Source organism: Cebus imitator, unplaced genomic scaffold (assembly GCF_001604975.1).
Source record: "Cebus imitator isolate Cc_AM_T3 unplaced genomic scaffold, Cebus_imitator-1.0 Scaffold338, whole genome shotgun sequence".
Classification (NCBI taxonomy): domain Eukaryota; kingdom Metazoa; phylum Chordata; class Mammalia; order Primates; family Cebidae; genus Cebus; species Cebus imitator.
The window spans coordinates 2016739-2035594 of NW_016107653.1; the positions used below are offsets into that span (position 1 = coordinate 2016739).

General features: G+C 54.8%; 1 protein-coding gene across 9 annotated transcripts in view; it reads left to right on the forward strand.

Annotated features, from left to right (window-relative positions):
* Positions 1-249: 249 nt before the first annotated feature.
* Positions 250-18856, forward strand: part of PACS2 (phosphofurin acidic cluster sorting protein 2) — an 82868-nt gene continuing 64261 nt past the window's right edge. For 8 of the 9 annotated variants that reach the window (XM_037730227.1, XM_037730230.1, XM_017505422.2 and 5 more), the window contains exon 1: positions 560-847. In XM_037730227.1, coding sequence (XP_037586155.1) covers positions 729-847 — 119 coding nt within the window. In that variant the 5' untranslated portion in view covers positions 560-728. Of the gene's footprint in view, positions 848-18856 lie in introns of all 9 variants that reach the window. The other variant, XM_017505426.2, reaches the window with a different exon arrangement.

The window sequence follows — 18856 nt, forward strand, 5'->3', positions numbered from 1 at the left end:
GGGGAGGGGCTCGGGGACCGGCGGGGACAGCACAGCGGCGCCCACCCAGCGGGGGTCGGCAGGGGACCGGGGGTGCCGGGGGCAGCGGGGCGGGGAGACTCGGGGTGCAGGCGGGAAAGCGTCGAGGCCCGGGATTCTGCACGTGGGGAGGCGGGCATCGCCAGGGAGACGATGAGTGTCCCTTAGGGGGCGGCGCGGGGCTGCCCGGGGGTCGGGGGCGGCGCCCGAGGCTGGCCGGGACCCGGTGGACTCCCGCGTCTCTCTGGGCCCCTGCCCGCTGCTCCCGGGGGGTGGGGCGGGGCGCGCCGGGCGGGGCCTGTGCGCAGGCGCGCGAGTGCGCGCTCCCGCGCGCCAGGCGCCGCAGGAGGAAGCGCGCGCGCACCTCACTTCCGGCGAGCGCTGCGCCGGCGGCGATTGGGCCCAAGGCGGCGAGCTCGCGCCTCGCCCAGCCAATCGGCGGCCTCGGCGCGGGTCGGAGGGCGCAGGGCGCGCGCGCTGGGCGACCGGGGGCGCGCGGGGCGCGGGCGGGGCGCCGGGCGGGGCGGGGCGGAGCGGCCGCAGCTCGTCGCCGCCCGCGGGCCTGTCCGACGCCCGGGCCCGGCCCGTCCCCTCCGCCGCCCGGCAGCCATGTGACCGCGCCGCCGCCCTCCGCGCGCCCCGCCCGCCCGCCGCGCGTCCGCGGCCCGGCCGCAGCCCCAGGCCGCCGAGGGAGCGGCGGGGCCGGCGCCATGGCCGAGCGAGGCCGCCTCGGCCTCCCCGGCGCGCCCGGCGCGCTCAACACGCCCGTGCCCATGAACCTGTTCGCCACCTGGGAGGTGGACGGCTCCAGCCCCAGCTGCGTGCCCAGGTACGCGCCGCCTGCCGCGCTTTGTTCCCGCCCGGCACCTGCCGGGGGTGTCCGGGCCGCGGCCTCCGCGCGCCCCCCCGGCCCGGGCCGCCCAGCGGAGCCACCGCCGCCCCCTACGGCCCCGCCCGCGCCCCCGCCAGCCCGCTGGCCGGACGCGCGCAGCCGCCGCCCCCCGCAGCGCCAGCAAGCGCGGCCCGGGCCCCCCAGGTCCCAAGCGCCCGAGCCGGGGGCCGCGCTCAGCTTCCGAGGACCCTGTGGTGCTCAGGCCCAGCGGGACCTCGGGGCTCCCGGGCGGCGCTCACCTGGCTTGCCGCAGCCGCACCTGCACACCTGCCTCAGTGCAGCGCCAGCCGGGGCCACGAGGGCGCTTCCTCTCCCGGGTACCACACGCTTCCTTTCGCGTCCGGCGACACTGTCAGACCCCAGCCTGGGAGCCAGCCCCTGCGCACTGGGCGCGCAGGTCTCGGTTGTACGGCCCGTGCAGCGCGCGGTGGAGATGCCTCGTCCTGCGGGGCGGGGTCGTCCTCGCCGGTACCTGGTTGGAGCTGTCCCTCATATGGAGACGTCGCCAATTCAGTACTGCCCTTTGCGCCCCCCTGTTGATCTTGCCCTTGCGTGAAGGCTGGCTGCTCTGCACTTGGTAGGGGGGCGCCCCGTCGCCCAGCGGTAACGACTGGACAGGGTTTACCCTCCGGCCATAGCCCAGCTTTCTTTGGACTTGTCGGCTCCCTGTTTCTCCCGCTCAGTTGGAAACTTGTGTGATTTCTTCGTGACTTGGTAGTTCCTGCTCAGGAAGCTCCAAGGCTAAGGAGGACAGAGTCACACTCTCCGGAAAAGTTCTGGTTCTAGAGTAGACAGCAGGCTGGAAGAGGAGGCAGGTGGGGATGGTGAGAGCTCTCCCTGGGGAGATGGGAGGGTGAGTGGACCTTCCAGGCACTGGAAGTGGCCAGTGTGCCTTGGGGGAGGCCCACGTGGCATTGAGTTGTTCCACCGCTAGCTAGTCTGCTGCAAGTGCCTCTGGTGCTCTGCCGTGGCTCCCACAAACTGCATTTCCGAGGGTGGTGTTAGAGTTGCCCTCCTGGACTGCAGGGCTGGGATCTCAGGGCATTGGTTTTGCTGAGTGGATAGGAAGGATGCCCACCCCACAGGACTCTTGCACCTGACAGGGCCTCCCGAGGGACCCAGTGTCCATGTGAGACCTAAGGGTCAGCATTGGCCCAAAGTCTAGGGCTGAGCACTGCAGATGTGCCTACTTGCCCCTCTTCTGGGAAGTATCTGGGGCCGCAAAGCCAAAGCCAGGAGCATCTTCCCGGGCCTGGCTGCCTCTCTCTTCCAGGCCTTGGCGATTGCCCTAGTGTCAGGTCTCACAGCCCCACAGCCTGTCTCCTCTCTGTCCCTCTGAGTCACTGCCTCACCCACAGCCCCAGGACCTTCTATTGGCTGTGGGCCCTCCCCTGCCCCAGCAGTGCAGCACACAGCCCGCCCTTGCTGAGTCTCCACAGCGGCTTCCTGGGGCTCTCCAAATGAGCAGTGAAGTCTTTAACCCAAGGGAGGTGGGGGCCTTATCAGCCCCACTGTAGAGCTGTCGTCTATTCTCGATGGGTCTAGAAAGCCCTCTCTGGTGTCTGTGAGGAGGGCATGGGTAGGGCAGGTGGGGGTAGGATCGGGGCACCTGGGCTGGGCAGCACTAAGTGCTAGGGGTCTTGGGCTCTGGCCTGGACAGGGCTGGGGGGAAGGGTAGGTAGGAGGACAGGACTTGTTCTGTGGGTGTGGAGTTAGTTGATGGGCGGAGGGGCGGCTGGCGAAGCTGTTAGGGTGGGAAGACGCAGTTTGTTCGTAGAACAGGCTCAGCCTCATGATGAGCTCCTGCCCTTCCCTGTCCTGGAGCACAGCCCCACGTGGTGGGCTTGCCCCCAGCTTTTCTTTGTGCCTGCTCTGCCTGTTCATGCACCCTCAGTCTGTTAATTAGTTTTGCTTATTTGGGGACTCTACATAAAGGATTTCATTCCTCCTCTGCTCTTTTGTACTCCTCACTTTGCCCAGCCATTAAGTTTCTGGGCTGCGTCTGTGCTGATGGCTTCCAGTGTGTTCCCTGCTTCATACTATTCCCTGGCATGATAGCAGCTCGGCTCTGATTCTGTCAAGGGACCATGGCTTGTTTCCAGTTTTTTGGCTAACTACAAGCCACGTGCTGCTGTGGACATCCTTGTGCCTGTCTTCTGCCTGTGACTCTCTGGATGGTCAGGGCCTGTCTTAAGCATGTGCTGCCAGCTAGCAGGATTAGGGTGGGAGTGTGCATGCGCTCAGTGTTACTGCTGGCAGTTTTCCAGAGTGGTTGTGCCTGTTCCGGCCCCCACTGACAGGGACCAGAGTCCCCACTGCTTCATATTTGTGCCAACATCTGACTTTTTAATTTTTGCCAGTCTGGTGGGTGTGAAATGGTATCGTAGTTGTAACTTGAATTTCTCTGATTACTAATTTAGGCCATTTGTACTTCCTTGTCAGTGAAATTCCTGTTCTTTTGCCAGTTTTCTTTCTCTTTTATTCTGCTTGATGAGTTTCAGCAGTTTCTCTAGGGATAGTCATCCTTTCTTGGCTAACTGTTGAAAACGTCCCAGTCCAATTCTGAGCGTCTATCTGCTCTCTGAGCAGCCTTTCGGTCCTTTCGGTGCACTGCCGTGTCGGCCTGGCGGAGTGTGCACACTGACCATTTGCCTGGCTGCGGTGCTGGTCTCGTTTTAGTTCTGGGAGGCAGCTGGAGAAGTCTGTCCCCGTGAGCTTGTACCGGGGCACGCTGGGCTATTGTTGGGGAGGCCTGTGCGCTGTGTTCCTTGTGGCACCTTTGGCTCGGCGCTGTTAGAAATGGTGCTCCTAGGTGGACCGTGGGGTATGCGACAGTGCCCATCTGTGGCCTCCGTCAGCCAGGTTCCCAGAGCATCTTCCTGGTGCCCATGTCCCTGAGTGCCCCCACCCACTCTTCAGCAGGGGCTGGGCAGCTTTGTACCTTGCTCTTCCCACTCCATTGTCTTTTCTGTTGATGTTTATTAATTTGTTTTTATTTTAATTAATTAATTTATTTATTTATTTTAGTAGAGACAAGGTCTTCCTATGTTGCCCAGACTGGTCTTGAACTCCTGGGCTCAAATGATCCTCCCACCTTGGCCTCCCAAAGTATTGAGATTATAGGTGTGAGCCACTGCACCTGGCCATCTTTTTGTTTTTTAGAGACAGAACCTCACTTTGTGTCCCAGACTGGGGTGCAGTGGCTCAATCATAGCTCATTGTAACCTCTAAATCCTGGGCTCAAGCAATCCTTCAGCATCAGCTTCCTGAGCAGCTGGGACTAAAGCTGTGCCCCACCATGCCTGTCTAATTAAAAAAATTTTTTTTGTAGAGGCAGGGTCTCACTATGTTGCCCAGGCTGATCTCCAACTCCTGGCTTCAAAAGATCCTCCCATCTCAGTCTCCCAAAGGGCTAGGAGTACAGGCACAAACCCCCATGCATGGTCTGGAATTATCTTTTAGTTTCACACAAAGCCACGTTCAGTTTATAATTGGAAGTTCTCTGACTCTGTAGAGCAGGTTGGGGAGAATTCACATTTGTATGGTACTGAGTCTTCTAATTCATGAACAAGCTATCTCTCTACTTGGGTCTTTAATGTATTTTGAGAGCTTTACAAGATTCTGCTGTCATGCATATCTTTTGTTAGATTTATTCCTAGATGCTTGTATTTTAGAAGTCGTTGGTAAAAGTCAGCTTTTTATTATGTTTGTTGCTAATATATAGAAATTCAGTTGATTTTTGAAATCAGTGATTTTACCGTTTTTAACCTAGTAACTTACTATAGATTATTTTGCATTTTCTAAGTGTGTGTTTTATCTTTTGCAAGAGACAAAGTTGTTTCTTTTCAGTCCTCATACTTTTATTTCTTTTTCTTGCCTGGCTGCACCGATTGTCACAATGCAGTGTTGAATATGGATAATTGTGTGGATACCTTGTTCTGCTCTGACCTTAAGGAAGGTCTCCAGTGTTTTACCATCAAGGATGATGTTTGCTGCAACTTTTTGTGGATGCCCTTTATGTAGTTAAAAGGCCCCATCCTATTCATGGCTGCAAAGGCTTTTTAAAGAAACTGTTATAAATGGATATTGAATATAATCAAATACTCTTATTAAGAACATTATATAATTTTTGTCATTTCATTGTTAGTGTGGTAAATTCCATAAATTGATACATATTTTTTTTGAGATGGAGTCTTGCTCTGTGCCCAGGCTGGAGTGTAGTGGCACAATCTTGGCTCACGCAACCTCTGCCTCCCAGGTTAAAATGATTCTCCTGCCTCAGCCTCCTGAGTAGCCGGGACTACAGGCACACACCACCATCCTCAGCTAATTTTTGTATTTTCAGTAGAGATGGGATTTCACCATATTGTTCAGGCTGGTCTTGAACTCCTGACCTCTTCATGCCCCCACCTCGGCCTCCCGAAGTGCTGGGATTACAGGCATGAACCACCTCGCCCTGCCCATCAATTGATTTTCTAACATTAACTTATTCTTGAAAAAATACCAGTTTAGTCATATTGTGTTACCCTTTTTAAAAATTGGTGGATATTTATTTATTTATTTATTTATTGTTTTGAAACAGGGTCTTGCTCTGTTGCCTGGGCTGGAGTGCAGTGGCCTGATCGTGGCTCAAGCAATCCTCCTGCCTCAGCCTCCTGAGTAGCTGAGACCACAGATACATGCCACTGGCCCACTCATTTTAAATTTTTTTTTTTTTGGAGACGGAGTTTCACTCTTGTTACCCAGGCTGGAGTGCAATGGCGTGATCTCGGCTCACCGCAACCTCCGCCTCCTGGGTTCAGGCAATTCTCCTGCCTCAGCCTCCTGAGTAGCTGGGATTACAGGCACGCGCCACCATGCCCAGCTGATTTTTTGTAGTTTTAGTAGAGACGGGGTTTCACCGTGTTGACCAGGATGGTCTCGATCTCTTGACCTCGTGATCCACCCGCCTCGGCCTCCCAAAGTGCCGGGATTACAGGCGCCCGGCCTAAATTTTTTGTAGAGGCAGGATCTCAGTATGTTGTTCAGGCTGATCTCCAACTCCTGGCCTCAAGTGATCCTCCCACTTCAGCCTCTCAAAGAGCTGGAACTCCATCTCTGTCCACATTGGTGGGTTTAGATGATTAATATCTTGTTTAGGACTTTTGCGTCTGTGTCTGGGGTCTATACACTTCCTTTCTTCTGTAGTCCTCATCAAATTTTGGTGCTAAGATTTCCTTGCAAAATGAAATGAGTATTTCCTCTTTTGCTATATCATGGCGTAGCTTATGTAAAACTGGAATCATTTGTTACTTGAATGTTTGGGATAATTCGCTTATAAAATAACCTGACTGGCCGGGCCTGCATGGTTCACACCTGTGATCTCAGCACTCTGGGAGGCTGAGGTGGGTGGATTACCTGAGGTTAGGAGTTCGAGACCAGCCTGGCCAACATGGTGGAACCCCGTCTCTACTAAAAATGCAACAATTAGCTGGGTGTGGTGGCAGGCGCCTGTAATCCAAGCTACTTGGGAGGCTGAGGCAGGAGAATTGCTTGAACTCAGGGGGTGGAGGTTTCAATGAGCTGAGATCTCACCATTGCACTCCAGCCTGGGCAACAAGAGTAGAACTGCATTTCAAATGAATAAATAAATAACCAAACTGGAATTGAAGTTTCTTTGTGGGAAATTAAGCTACTGATTCCATTTCTTTACTATTTGTAGGACACTTCTTACTCCTTCAGTTAGTTTGAAAAGTTGAGCCGGGTGCAGTGGCTCCTGCCTGTAATCCCAGCACTGTGGGAGGCTGATGTGGTTAGATCACCTACGGAGTTAGAGACCAGCCTGACTGATATGGTGAAAGCCCATCTCTACTCAAAATACAAAAATTAGCTGGACATGGTGGCGCACACCTGTAGTCCCAGCTAGCTACTTGGGAGGCTGAGACAGGAGAATCCCTTGAACCCAGGAGGTGGAGGTTGCAGTCAGCCGAGGTTGCGCCACTGCACTCCAGCTTCGGCAACAGAGTGGGTGGGGCTCTGTCTCGGAAAATAAATAAATAAATAAATAAAATAAAAGTTGTATTTTTCTGAATATTTGTTTCATCCGTATTTTCAAGTTTATTGGCATAAAGTTGTTCACAATACTTGTTTTTTTTTTATATTCTTTTTAAAAATTTTAATTGATTTTTTTGAGATGGTGTTTTGTTGCCCAGGCTGGAGTGCAGCGACGCAGTCTTGGCTCACTGCAGCGTCTGCCTCTCGCCCCAAGTGATTCTCCTGCCTTGGCTTCCTCAGTAGCTGGGATTACAGGCATGCACCACCAAGCCTGGCTAATTGTTTATTTTGAGATGGAGTCTTGTGCAGTGGCTCAATCTCAGCTGATTGCAGCTTCCACCTTCTAGGTTCAAGCTGTTCTCCTGCCTCAGCCTTTCTAGTAGCTGGGACTACAGGCGTGTGCCACCACACCCAGCTAATTTTTGTATTTTGAGTAGAGACAGTGTTTCACCATGATGGTGAACTCCTGACCTCAAGTGATCCACTCACTTTGGCCTCCCAAAGTGCTGAGATTATAGGCGTGAGCAACTGTACCCGGCCAGTTTTTGTATTTTCAATTAGAGACAGGGTTTCACCATGTTGACCAGGCTGATCTCAAGCTCCTGACCTCAGGTAATCCACCTGCTTGGCCTCCCAAAGTGCTGGAATTGCAGGGGCGAGCCACTGTGCCCAGCCTATTTATATTCTTCTAGAGACCTGGTCTTTCTGTGTTGCCCAGGCTCATCTCAAACTCCTGGTCTCAAGCAATCCTCCTGCCCTGGCTTCTAAGGAATTATAGGCATGCACTACCCTGCTTGGCCATTTAACTTTTTTTTTTTTTTTTAAAAAAGAAATAGGGCCTTGCTCTGTTGCCCAGGCTGGAGTGCAGTGGTACAACCATAGCTCAGTGTAACCTTGAACTCCTGGGCTCAAGTGATCTTCCTGCTTCAGCCCTCTGAGTAGGTGGCGCTACAGGCATGTGCCACCATGCCCAACTATTTTTTTTTTTTAATTGTTTGTAGAGAGGGGTCTCACCATGTTGCCTGGGCTAGTCTCAAACTCTTGGCTTCAAGTGATCCTCCCACCTCAGCCTCCCACAGTGCTGGCTAAGTTCTGTAGTGCTGTCCTCTTTTAATTCCTCATCATTACTATTTGTGTGGGCTGAAATGCACCCTCCTGATCTAGCTCCCCAAGGGCTTATTCGTTTTGAAAAATGAATATTGCTGTTCTATTATAATTTCTCAAATACAATCAGCTCATAATTCTTCCTTTTAAGTAATGCTTTAGCTACATTTAATAAGCTTTTACATGTAGTATAATTCAAATACAGTATTTCTAAATTTTCATTATTCCTTCTTTAACCTTATGCAATATTTTAAAGGTTCTTACTGTCCAAACGTGTTTTCTGAATTATTTTCTACTGCCAATTCTCTTCTGTTTTTTCCCTACTTATTTCTAATTTAGTTATGTTGTAGTCAGAGAAGGTGGTCAATATGACACCAAGTTTCTAACATTTTTTTGGAACCTGGCTAGGTGTGGTGGCTCACGCCTGTATCCCAGCACTTTGAGAGGCCGAGGCGGGCAGATCACCTGAGGTCAGGAGTCCAAGACCAGCCTGGAAAACATGGTGAAACCCCATCTGAACTAAAAATACAAAAATTTGCCAGACACGGTGGTGCGCACCTGTAATCCCAGCTACTTGGGAGGCTGAGGCATGAGAATCACTTGAACCGGGTAGTCAGAGGTTGTAGTGAGCCAAGACTGCGCCACTGCACTCCAACCTGGGTGGTAGAGTGAGACCCCATCTCAAAAAAAAATTTTTTTTTGGAACTTGCTTTATGGTTCAGTATGAGGTCAATTTTCATACGTATTCTGTTTGTACTTAAAAGGAATGTATGTTTGTTAGTGGATGTTGCAGTATTTGATATCTGTCCGTTAGATCAAGCTTTGTTTTTTGTGGTCTTCAAGTCTGTTCTTTTTTTTTTTTTTTTTTGAGAGTCTTGCTCTGTTGCCAGGCCGGAGTGCAGTGGCACGATCTCGGCTCACTGCAACGTCCATCTCCCGGGTTCAAGTGATTCCCCTGCCTCAGCCTGCTGAGTAGCTGGGACTACTGGCGTGTACCAGGCTAATTTTTTGTATTTTTAGTAGCACACCTGGCTAATTTTTTGTATTTTTAATAGAGATGGGGTTTCACCGTGGCCAGGATGGTCTCGATCTCCTGACTTCATGATCCGCCTGCCTAGGCCTTCCAAAGTGCTGGGATTACAGGCATGAGCCACCTCGCCCGGCCCATTTTTTATTTCTTCGAGACAGGATCTCCCTCTGTCACCCAGGCTGGAGTGCAGTGGGGCGATCACAGCTCACTGTAGCCTTGAACTCCTGGGCTTAATCAATCCTTTCGCCTCAGCTTCAGTGAAAGTAGCTGAGACGGTAGGTGTGTACCACCACACTTGGCTAAATTTTGTATTTTTTGTAGAGACTGGGTTTTGCCATGTTGCTTGGGCTGGTCTTGAATTCCTGGGCTCAAGCGGTCTACCTGCCTCAGCCTCCCAAAGTGCTGGGATTATAAGCATGAACCACTGCACCCTGCCACTTCATGTATTTTAGAGGCAATGTTATTTAGTACATACATGTTTAGAATTGTAATTCTAGGTGTTTTGAACTTTTTGTCATTGTGTAACTGGTTTTCTATCTAGTAATGCTTTTTGTCTTAGTGTTGACTTTGATGTCAGTATTCTTTTGGATAATTTTTCCCTGTTACCTTTTTTTCTACCCTTTTTAAAAACCTTAAAAATGTATATCCTTACATGTTAGGTGTGTCTTTGGTTATACAGGATGTATCTAGATTTCATTTTCATTCACTCTGACCATGTTTGTTTTTAACTGGAACATTAATTTCATTTACATTTATCTAAATTGCTGATATTTGGATTCATGTCTACTGTTTTGTGCTTTTTATTGTCATGTATTTTTGTATTTTTTTTTTGTGTTACCTTATTTTGCATTGATTTTTAAATTTCATTCCCCCCCCATTATTAGTGAAATTTATCATTACTTTTATTTCTTTAGTAGTTACCCTGTAAATTTTTTTTTTTTTTTTTGAGACAGAGTCTCGCTCTCAAAAAAGAGAATGAGACTTTTTTTTGAGAGCGAGACTCCGTCTCAGTGAGCCGAGATCGCACCACTGCCTCCACTCCACAGGCTGGAGAGGAGTGGTGCGATCTCAGTTCACTGCAACTACCACCTCCCAGGTCAGGTGACCCTCCTGCCTCAGCCTCCCGAGTAGCTGGGACTACCGGCATGTGCCACCACACTCGGCTAATTTTTTTTTGCATTTTTAGTAGAGACGAGGTTGCTCCGTGTTGGCTAGACTGGTCTTGAACTCCTGACCTAAAATGATCTGCCCATGTGGGCCTTTCAAAGTGCTGGGATTCCAGGCACGAGCCACCGCACCCAGCTGACCCTGTAAATTTTAATGTGCGTAGTTAATTGTATCTTTACTTTCCTGCTGATCTACATTGGATCTCAGAGCACCTTATTCTAATCCAACCCTTTCATATTTATATGCTTTTGTTACAGTATATTTTAATTGTTTTCTTAAGAAGCCCACAAGATGTTGTTATTGCTCTATGCTGTGAATGTTTGATGAGCTTCAAAACTCACCACTTCCTTTGTTCCTCATTCTTCTTGCATCTCAGGTATCATTTTCCTCCTCCTGTTGGAAATTTGTTCTTAGGATTTCCTTTAGTGAGGATCTGCTGATAACTAACTAGCTTCTCTTTCTGTTTGTCTAAGGATGTTTTTATTTACCTCACCCTGAGCAGGGGGCATATGCTGGCTGTAGGGTGCTGGGGTGGCGTGTGCCCCTCCCATGGGTCCAGGCAGGGCGTCCCTGGCTTTGACTCCAGCTTTGCTGTGAGAGGTTGGCGGCCATGATGTGCTGGAGGGAGGCGTCTGGGTGGCTTCGTGGTCACGTCACTGTTGCCAGTGGTCGTCTCATGGTGGGTACTGGTGTGGGTTCTCTTGTGATTGCCTGAGTCAGGGTTACTGGGCTTGCTGACCTTGTGGATTGATGATCTTTGTTAGTCCTGTGGTGTCCTCGGCCACTGTCTCTTCCGCTGGTGCCTCTGCGCTGTTCTCTGTCTCACCTCTGGAGCAACAATTGGACGTGTTGCTCTTCCTGCTGGGTCCTCCTCATCTGTAAATGCACAGGGTGGTGTTGGGGCGGCGGCCGGTTGGGGCAGTAGCTTGTCCCCTCCCCTAGCTTCTGTCCCGGTGCTGGCGCTTCTCCTCAGGACGCGTGTTGCCTGTTGACCCCACCGGCCTGCACGAGACTCTCACGGCAGTGCCCCATCTGCCTTGCTCAGTGCCCAGAGCCCACACAGTATAGCTCCTTGGCAGATGTTCCTGTAATGGAACCAAGATGCCACGCCAAGGAGTGTGGTTTCATTTTGAGTGGTGGGGAAGTCGCTGGACTATTTTGAGCGTATGTGCTGGGGAGAGCAGTGCTGCTGGAGAGGCAGACCACAATGGAGATGGAGACTGCCTTGGGGTGTGCGGGTGGACATGGGCAGGAGGCGTTGTTCGGGGCTTGGGACTGGACTTTCTGCGGTGGTCTGCAGTGCTCTGGGGAAGACAGGCTGCTCCGAGGGAGGGGCTGAGGAGGCCGACCTGGGCAGCTTGTGGCCTGTGGGCTGGGCAGCACTTGGGCTGGGGCTGAGGGGAAGCAGGGCGGTGCCCTTAGCCTGGAGGATGCCCATAGCCTTGGGGATTGGGAGGACCTGGCCTGTCGCCGTGGCCCACACAGTGCGTCCACGCCGGCCTGTCTGCGCAGGCATGCTCTGCTTTCAGGATGCAGGCCTAGAGACCTCTGGCTGCTCTGTCCTGCTGTGAGCACTGCAGTCACTGCTGGGACTGGCTTTTGTGCAGGAGATGGGGGGCAGGGGGCTGCAGTGCCCTTGGGCTAAAGGGTGCTTTCCTTGGATCTGGGCACTAGAACCAGCCCTCTCCCTCTCTCTGCCCAGCGTTGTCGGCATGCATCCCAGGAGGGTTTGACGGACTGGGCAGCCGTGGTGCTGTGGCAGGGCTGGGGCTGCTGCAGAGACCAGGTCTGCGGTCAGTCACAGCCACTGTGGTCTCATTGGACCCTGTGACGGGTGTGTGGTGGTGGCAGGCAGTGGCGTCACCGAGGCAGGGTGCTCAGGTGCAGGTGAGAAGGGGTGGCAGGATGGGGGTGGTACAGTGCTTTCCCCAGGACTGGGGGCAGGTGTGGTGTGCTTATTCCCACCTCGACGTGGAGGGTCTCTGTAGGACAGGTGCCCACTGAGGGCAGCCCCGATGCTTGTGAGCCGCTGGCTCTGCAGTCCGGTGGGACCTGGTTGGCTCAGCAGCTGCTCTGAGAGGCAGCCCTAAAAATAGCTGGGTGTGGAGAGGCCATCCCCTTCTGTTCTGCAGGGCGTACCGATGTGTGCTCAGCTCAGGCCCGCTCTGCAGTGAGTGAGACCGTGGCTGCTGGTCATGGTGCTGGGGCTGTCAGCAGCTCCCCGAGGGCTGCAGCCTGTGGAGGCTGGCGGTGCCCCGTCTCACCTGGCAGATGGGGGCAGGCGCTCCAGGAGCTCTGGGTAGCACTGGCTGCTGCTGGGTTGCTCTTAGGCCTGGGACGTTTGTGGCTGTGGCCCCAGGTCCTCTGCAGGGTCAGGGGCCATGCTGGGTGCCCTGGGGTGCAGGTGCCGCTCCACAGAGGATTCTGGACCCAAAAGGGGCAGGAGTGGGCAGGGGAAGACACTGGGGAAGGGGTGGGTCTGCCCGTTCTGCCGGGGGTGCACATGGGCCTGGGCTAAGCAACCCCCTCTGGGCCTGGCTGTCTCTCGCCACCGCCCCAACCAGCCTTTCCTCAGCAACCCCTGGCCAAGCTGTGAGTACCTCCTGCCCCAGACACAGGTGGCATCTGGCTGAGTGCAGAGACACGCTGTGGCCCAGCCCGAGGGCACTGTCATTGGGTGGGGGGAGGGGTCAGTGCCGTGGCTAGGGGGTGGGATGGGGTTGGGGGAGGATTTTCCTCAAGGCAATGGCTCTTTTCACAGTATAGCAAGGAGACAGTGGGGTTCTAATGACCCCTGAGTCCTGAGACAAGGTAGGGTAGGCTGGAGAACGGGAGGAGGCTTGGAGGGGCCCTCAGTCCCTGAACCGCCCTCCCACGGCCTCTCAGGCCAGCATCCTGGGCCTTGCTCGACAAAGGAGTTTGGACTTCACTGGTCTCCACGGGCTTGAGGCCCAGGCAGTCAGCTGGCTTGGTCCAGTGTTGCGTCTCCAGTTTCTGTGTCTCAACGGCCCCGTGCAGCCTGTATCCCAAAAGTGGGTGTCGTCAGCAGCAGCCGCGCACAGGCAGCCCAGCTCAGCCAGCTCCAGGAGCCGGGTGTGCCTTGAGCTGAGCAGTGAAGTGGCCACTCACTACAGCCTCCCTTTAGCCTTCCTGAGGACGCCTTTCATCTTGTAGAGATGGTCCGTGTGGAGGTGAGCAGCACTGTCCCCTCCCTGGCAGGGAAGGGTGTGGATCCACAGCGAGGCAGGCCTGCAGGTGCACATCCCTTTTCTCAAATGTGTTCTTGTTCTGACGAGCACAGGGGTCGACCGAGCTGATGCTGACGGGAGGGAAGGGGCCTGGCCTTCGGCCGCTATCCTGCAAGCTTGGGCCCTCTCCTGGTCCCCTCCTCTGTGGCTTTGTTCTCTCCAACCCCCTGTGAGTCCCACGTCTGCATCAGGACAGAGGTGACCAGGGGCCGGTTGACAGCTGGGATGCCACAGCGTCTTTTGTTTAATTTGAGCCTGGTTTCCCAGTGTAATTCTGTAGTTGACCTTGCAAGAGGCATTGGTGATATTTCTTTATTATCTGACCCCCAGCCGGGACTTCCCTATTTTTAGATGCAAAAGAACTGGGCAAAGGTTTTCATCACTATTGCGCCCTGGGCTGATGTGCAGGTATTTCCGGGCTGCCTTGAGACCAGTGCCTGCTTCCCTGGTCCTGGACACGGGTGGGGCAGGACTGCCCCGCAGCAGTCGAGTTGGGCTTGCTCCTGCTCCATTTGAGGGTGGACATACCGAATCTTCCCAGTCGCCCAGGGAGCACCTCAGGAGGGTGGGCAGCAGGAGGCTGATGCCGTGCTGGCAGGGAGTCCCTCTTGGCCAGGCCTTCCCAGAGCCTCTGAGTGCTAAGGAGGGGGATGGCTGCTCAGGCTTTGGGCAGTGCCTGCTGGTGCCTCTCGGAGGTGCTCCGTGGTGGGACCTGGCAGGGTGGGCCTTCCATATTCTCAGGCTGCCTGTGTGCCTGGGTGGGTGTCAGGTCATGAGGCCCCTCTGTCTGGCCTAGGTCTCCCCTTCCCCACCCACTTCAAGCCTGGGATGTGGCCTGGGCCAGGGGAGCAGATGGACAGCTTTGGTGGTGAAGACTCACCCTGAGGCCTGGGCTCTCCTGGCCACCTCGAGCCCACGTTCCCCTGCAGCCAGGACTCTGCTGTTCCTCGTGCTGTGGCTGCTGTGGTGGCCCTGGGCGGCCCCTGCTCCCTGCCAGCCTGCTCCTTGCAGTCAGTCCTGCCGTTCCTTCGGCTCCCGCAATTTCCAGCTTGGCCCTGGACTTCCTGTTTTCCCACCTAGCTGGACGTGAAGGTTGTTGGGCCTTGGAAAGTTAAGCCACCACACCCGAATCAGCACACTCGGCTCGCCTGGCTATGGCTTCAGCCGGAAATGGAGCTGAGCATGGCCTGTGTTTATAAATACAGCACCTATCAGGTCCAGCATGTCTGTCTCCTACAGGAGGCACGGGCTTTGGGCGTGAAGAACAACTGCAAGGCCACAAGGCCAAGAGGCATCTCACCAGCTGGGAGGCCGGCGTGCCTGACCTGGCGGCACAGCCAGCCTCAGGCGCGAGGGGAAGGGAGGGCAGGCCTTAGCGGGGGTCCAGGAAGGCCGAGAGGCTGCGGTGGTGGCAGCCTGAGAGCCATGTGCCCGGCCAGCTCAGCGCCTGCCACCACTGCCCCTGCGCTCACTGCCTGAGTATTGGGGAACGTCGGCCTGAGGGGCGGGGACCTCAGCTCCCATGGGCAGCTCCTCCACCAGCCTCTTGCTTCTCAGACCCTTGGCAGGTGGTGATGGCCGGGGCGGAGTTGTTCTGCTGCTGTGGTCCTGTCAAATTGGACTCAGGGCAGGGCTGGGAATCACGGCAGGTGTCTGCCACTAGTGCATGGCCTGTGCTGGGGCCTGGGTGGGTGCGTCTCATGCTCTGCCCCTTACTCTCTGCACTTGCCTGGGGAGAATGTGCTGGGGTGGAGGGTGGCAGCCAGGCTCTTGGGCTGCACCTGGCTCTGGCAGGCTGTTGAAGGTTTTGGAGGTTTCTTTTTTTTTTTTTTTTTTTTTTGAGTTGGAGTTTCGCTCTTGTTACCCAGGCTGGAATGCAATGGCACGATCTCGGCTCACCGCAACCTCCGCCTCCTGGGTTCAGGCAATTCTCCTGCCTCAGCCTCCTGAGTAGCTGGGATTACAGGCATGCGCCACCATGCCCAGCTAATTTTCTGTATTTTTAGTAGAGACGGGGTTTCACCATGTTGACCAGGATGGCCTCGATCTCTTGACCTCATGATCCACCCGCCTTGGCCTCCCAAAGTGCTGGGATTACAGGCGTGAGCCACCGTGCCCGGCTCAGAGGTTTCTTTAATTAGCAACATGATATCCAGAGATTGCTACTGTGGCTTGTGCAGCTCCCAGCCAGGGAGCGGGAACAGGGACAGCCAGCCTGGCTCCCTGGCCCGGGCCACCTGAGGTTTGGCTTAGGCTTTTATCAGAATGGCACCTCCCCTAGGATTTGCCAGCCTTCAGTGCACCAGGCCCTGCAGGGGTTCCGCTTATTCCCTGGGAAAATCTCCAGCACTGATTAGGGGTAACTCTTGGTAGGTGGTTGGGTTTCCCTGGTGTGGAGGCACACAGAGAAGAGGGGGTGCAGTTCCTGAAGGGTATGGCTTATGCCTCACCCCACCCCGCCCCCGGAGCAGCCCGCTTTCCTTTGACTGGGGAGGAGGCAGCTGTCCAGGGTTGTCCTCAGCTCACCTCCTGGAGAATGCCGTCCCTAGAAAGGGGACCCAATAGTGGGACCTGGTGCACACCACCCACTGCCTCCCCTGGGCCTTCCTGGGGCTCAGCAGCTCTCGAGAGAGGAGACAGCTCGGGCTGTGGCTGCTCTGTGGGTTGGATGTGGACGCTCAGGCACTGGATCCGGCAGCGTGAGTGGCCACAGAACAGAGACCCAGAGAACGGGAGCCCAGAGGCTGCTCTCGGGGACACTGGCAGCAGTTGTGCCCTGGGGTCGCTGTCACCAAAGTGGGAATATTCTATGAGTGCATCTGCGGGAGGTACTGCTTGGGGGTAGGCGCTATGGCCGGGCACCCCCAGCAGCCCTACTCTTGGGGTGCGGGCTGGGTTCCCACACTTAGCACCTTTCCGCTGACCTGAACACCCAGAGCACAGCAGCAGCAGCAGCAGCAGCGCCATTAGGATTTCCAACTAGCCATTTGTGTTAAGAGTGAAAAGAAGACCTTGTTTAGACTCATTGAAAAAAGATTCCAGTGACTGTCCTGCCTGGTGTCTTTGCCATCGCCTTTAAGGGCCATGCGGCAGGGCATCCGTCCGTCCTCTCTCAGCCGGTGGGCCTGGCAGCACCTCTTTTGCATGTTATTGCCTAGAGAGCGGTCAGCTGGGATCCGGAGCTGCACAGTCGGGAAATGTGTAGCAACAGACACTGTAAGCATTCGATGAGTCTTCACCTTGCTGAGGGGGTAATTCAGGGGAGCAGTAGGGAGTGTGCTGGGATCGAGATCAGAGGGAGGACGCCCTGAGGCCAGCCCTGCGCCCCAGGGGCCAGCGTGGCCCTGGGTCCTCGGGGGCACCTCCTCCTCCGTCTGCAGAGGAGGTGGCTTGGGGTGAGCATGTGCCTTGGAGCAGCAGAGGCCTTTGTGGGGGCCCCTGGGGTTTGCAGGAGCTCTGGCTGAAGCTACCCTGTGTGGTTTCTGTCCCCATCTTCTCTCGGCTTCCCTTGGCCCCCGTATGCCCCACTTGGCACTTCAAGATTTGCTCCCTGGAGACTGTTGCCTTTGCTAGAAGAGAAGCCCCTGGAACCAGGGCCAGCCTGCTGTCACCTGCCCGCTGCTCCTGTCCACCGGAACCATCTTGAGTCCAAACTGGCTGAAATTCTAGCGGGAGCTCTAGGCCTCTGGTAGGGTCTAGGATGTTCTAGACCCTTGGGCTCGTGGGGCAGTAGAGTGGCGGGCTGGGGTCCTGGGTGCCCTCTGGAGAGACTGCTCTGGTGTCAGCCAAGTGGTGGGCACCTTCTGGGCTTCGTGGCTGGCTTCTCACGATGGCTCAGGGAGTCCAGACGGCCTCCTCGTCTAGGTGCACACCTGGAGTCTTTTACTGGGTGGCTTGGAAGAGGCTTGCAGGGCTGTGGTGCCTTGGCTCATGGAGTGCAGGCAGCAGTGAGCTCTGCTGCGTGGGGCTGAGTCTCACGGAAAGGCGACCAGCAGGCTCCTTTTGGCAGAGCAAGTCTGTGCAGCAGGAGCATCCGGGCCTGTCACTTGAGTTATAGTGTGGTGGTGCCAGCCAGGAGCCAAGCACAGACAGGAGATGGAGCTCGACCCTGGGGTCTCCATGTCCACGCCAGGGCCGAATCCCCAGCTGGGATGCTGTGGGAGGGTGCAGGGTGGGCTCTGGACACCTGCCAGGGGTTTCAGTGAGAACCAGGAAGGATTGAGCTGCAGTCTCCAAGGAGCCCAGGGTCCACGCATGGGAGGGAACAAAGGGCGTGCAGGTTCTGGGAAGCTCACGGTGTGATGTCCACCCTTAGACGAGGTCACACAGAGGAAGGTTATTGTGCTGGGAGTTTTCCTTCCGAACACGAAATGCTTACCTCCTGGGAGGGAATGGGTCACACCAGCATGACCCCTGCCCCTGACTCCACGGAGCACCGTGGGAATCGCGTCAGAGTCCTGGGGCCCCACCCGACACCCACGCATTTCCTGTCTTTTCTCAGGCAGTCACCATGGTGCCCAGGGCTGGCCTTGTTTCAGCTTCCTGGCGAGTGCCCCTTGGTCATTTCTGTCCTCACCGTTGCCTCGAATCCTGCTTTTTGCCTTAAGTGCATTCCCAACTCCATCTCTGTGCCAGCTGTGCCCCATGCAGCCTCTGCCATGTCATCTCCTGGTCATGTATTGTCAACCTTCCTGGGTCCTCGGGGTTTAGATTTGCTCTGGTGAACAGTTTTGTTGAAAGCCTGGGTTGGCTTTTTGTTGTTTTGTTTTGGGAAAAAGTCTGGCTCTGTGGCCCAGGCTGGAGTGCAATGGCAGAATTTCGGCTCACTGCAACCTCTGCCTCCTGGGTTCGAGCGATTCGCCTGTCTCAGCCTCCCAAGGAGCTAGGATTACAGGCATGCACCACCACACCCAGCTAATTTTTGTATTTTTAGTAGAGGCAGCGTTTCAGCATGTTGGCCAGGGTGGTCTCAAACTCCTGACCTCAGGCGATCCTCCCACCTTGGCCTCCCACACCTCCGATTACAGGCATGAGCCACCGTGCCCAGCCCGGGTTGGCTTTTAACTGGCAAGTTTAATCTGTGTTTCTGTGTGATGATGTATTTGCATATATCCCTGTCATGCTGATCATTTTGATTCTGTTTTTTACCACATTTCCTTTGCTGCATTTTGTTATTTACTCTTTGGAAATTAAGGATGGATCAAGATGGAGTTTATTTTTATTTTTGGCACAGGTTCTCACTCTGTTGCTCAGGCTCGAGTGCAGTGTCCTGATCAGAGCCCACTGCAGCCTCAAACTCTGCGGCTCAAGCCATCCTCCCTTTTCCGCCTCCCAAAGCACTGGGATCACAGCATGAGCCACTGT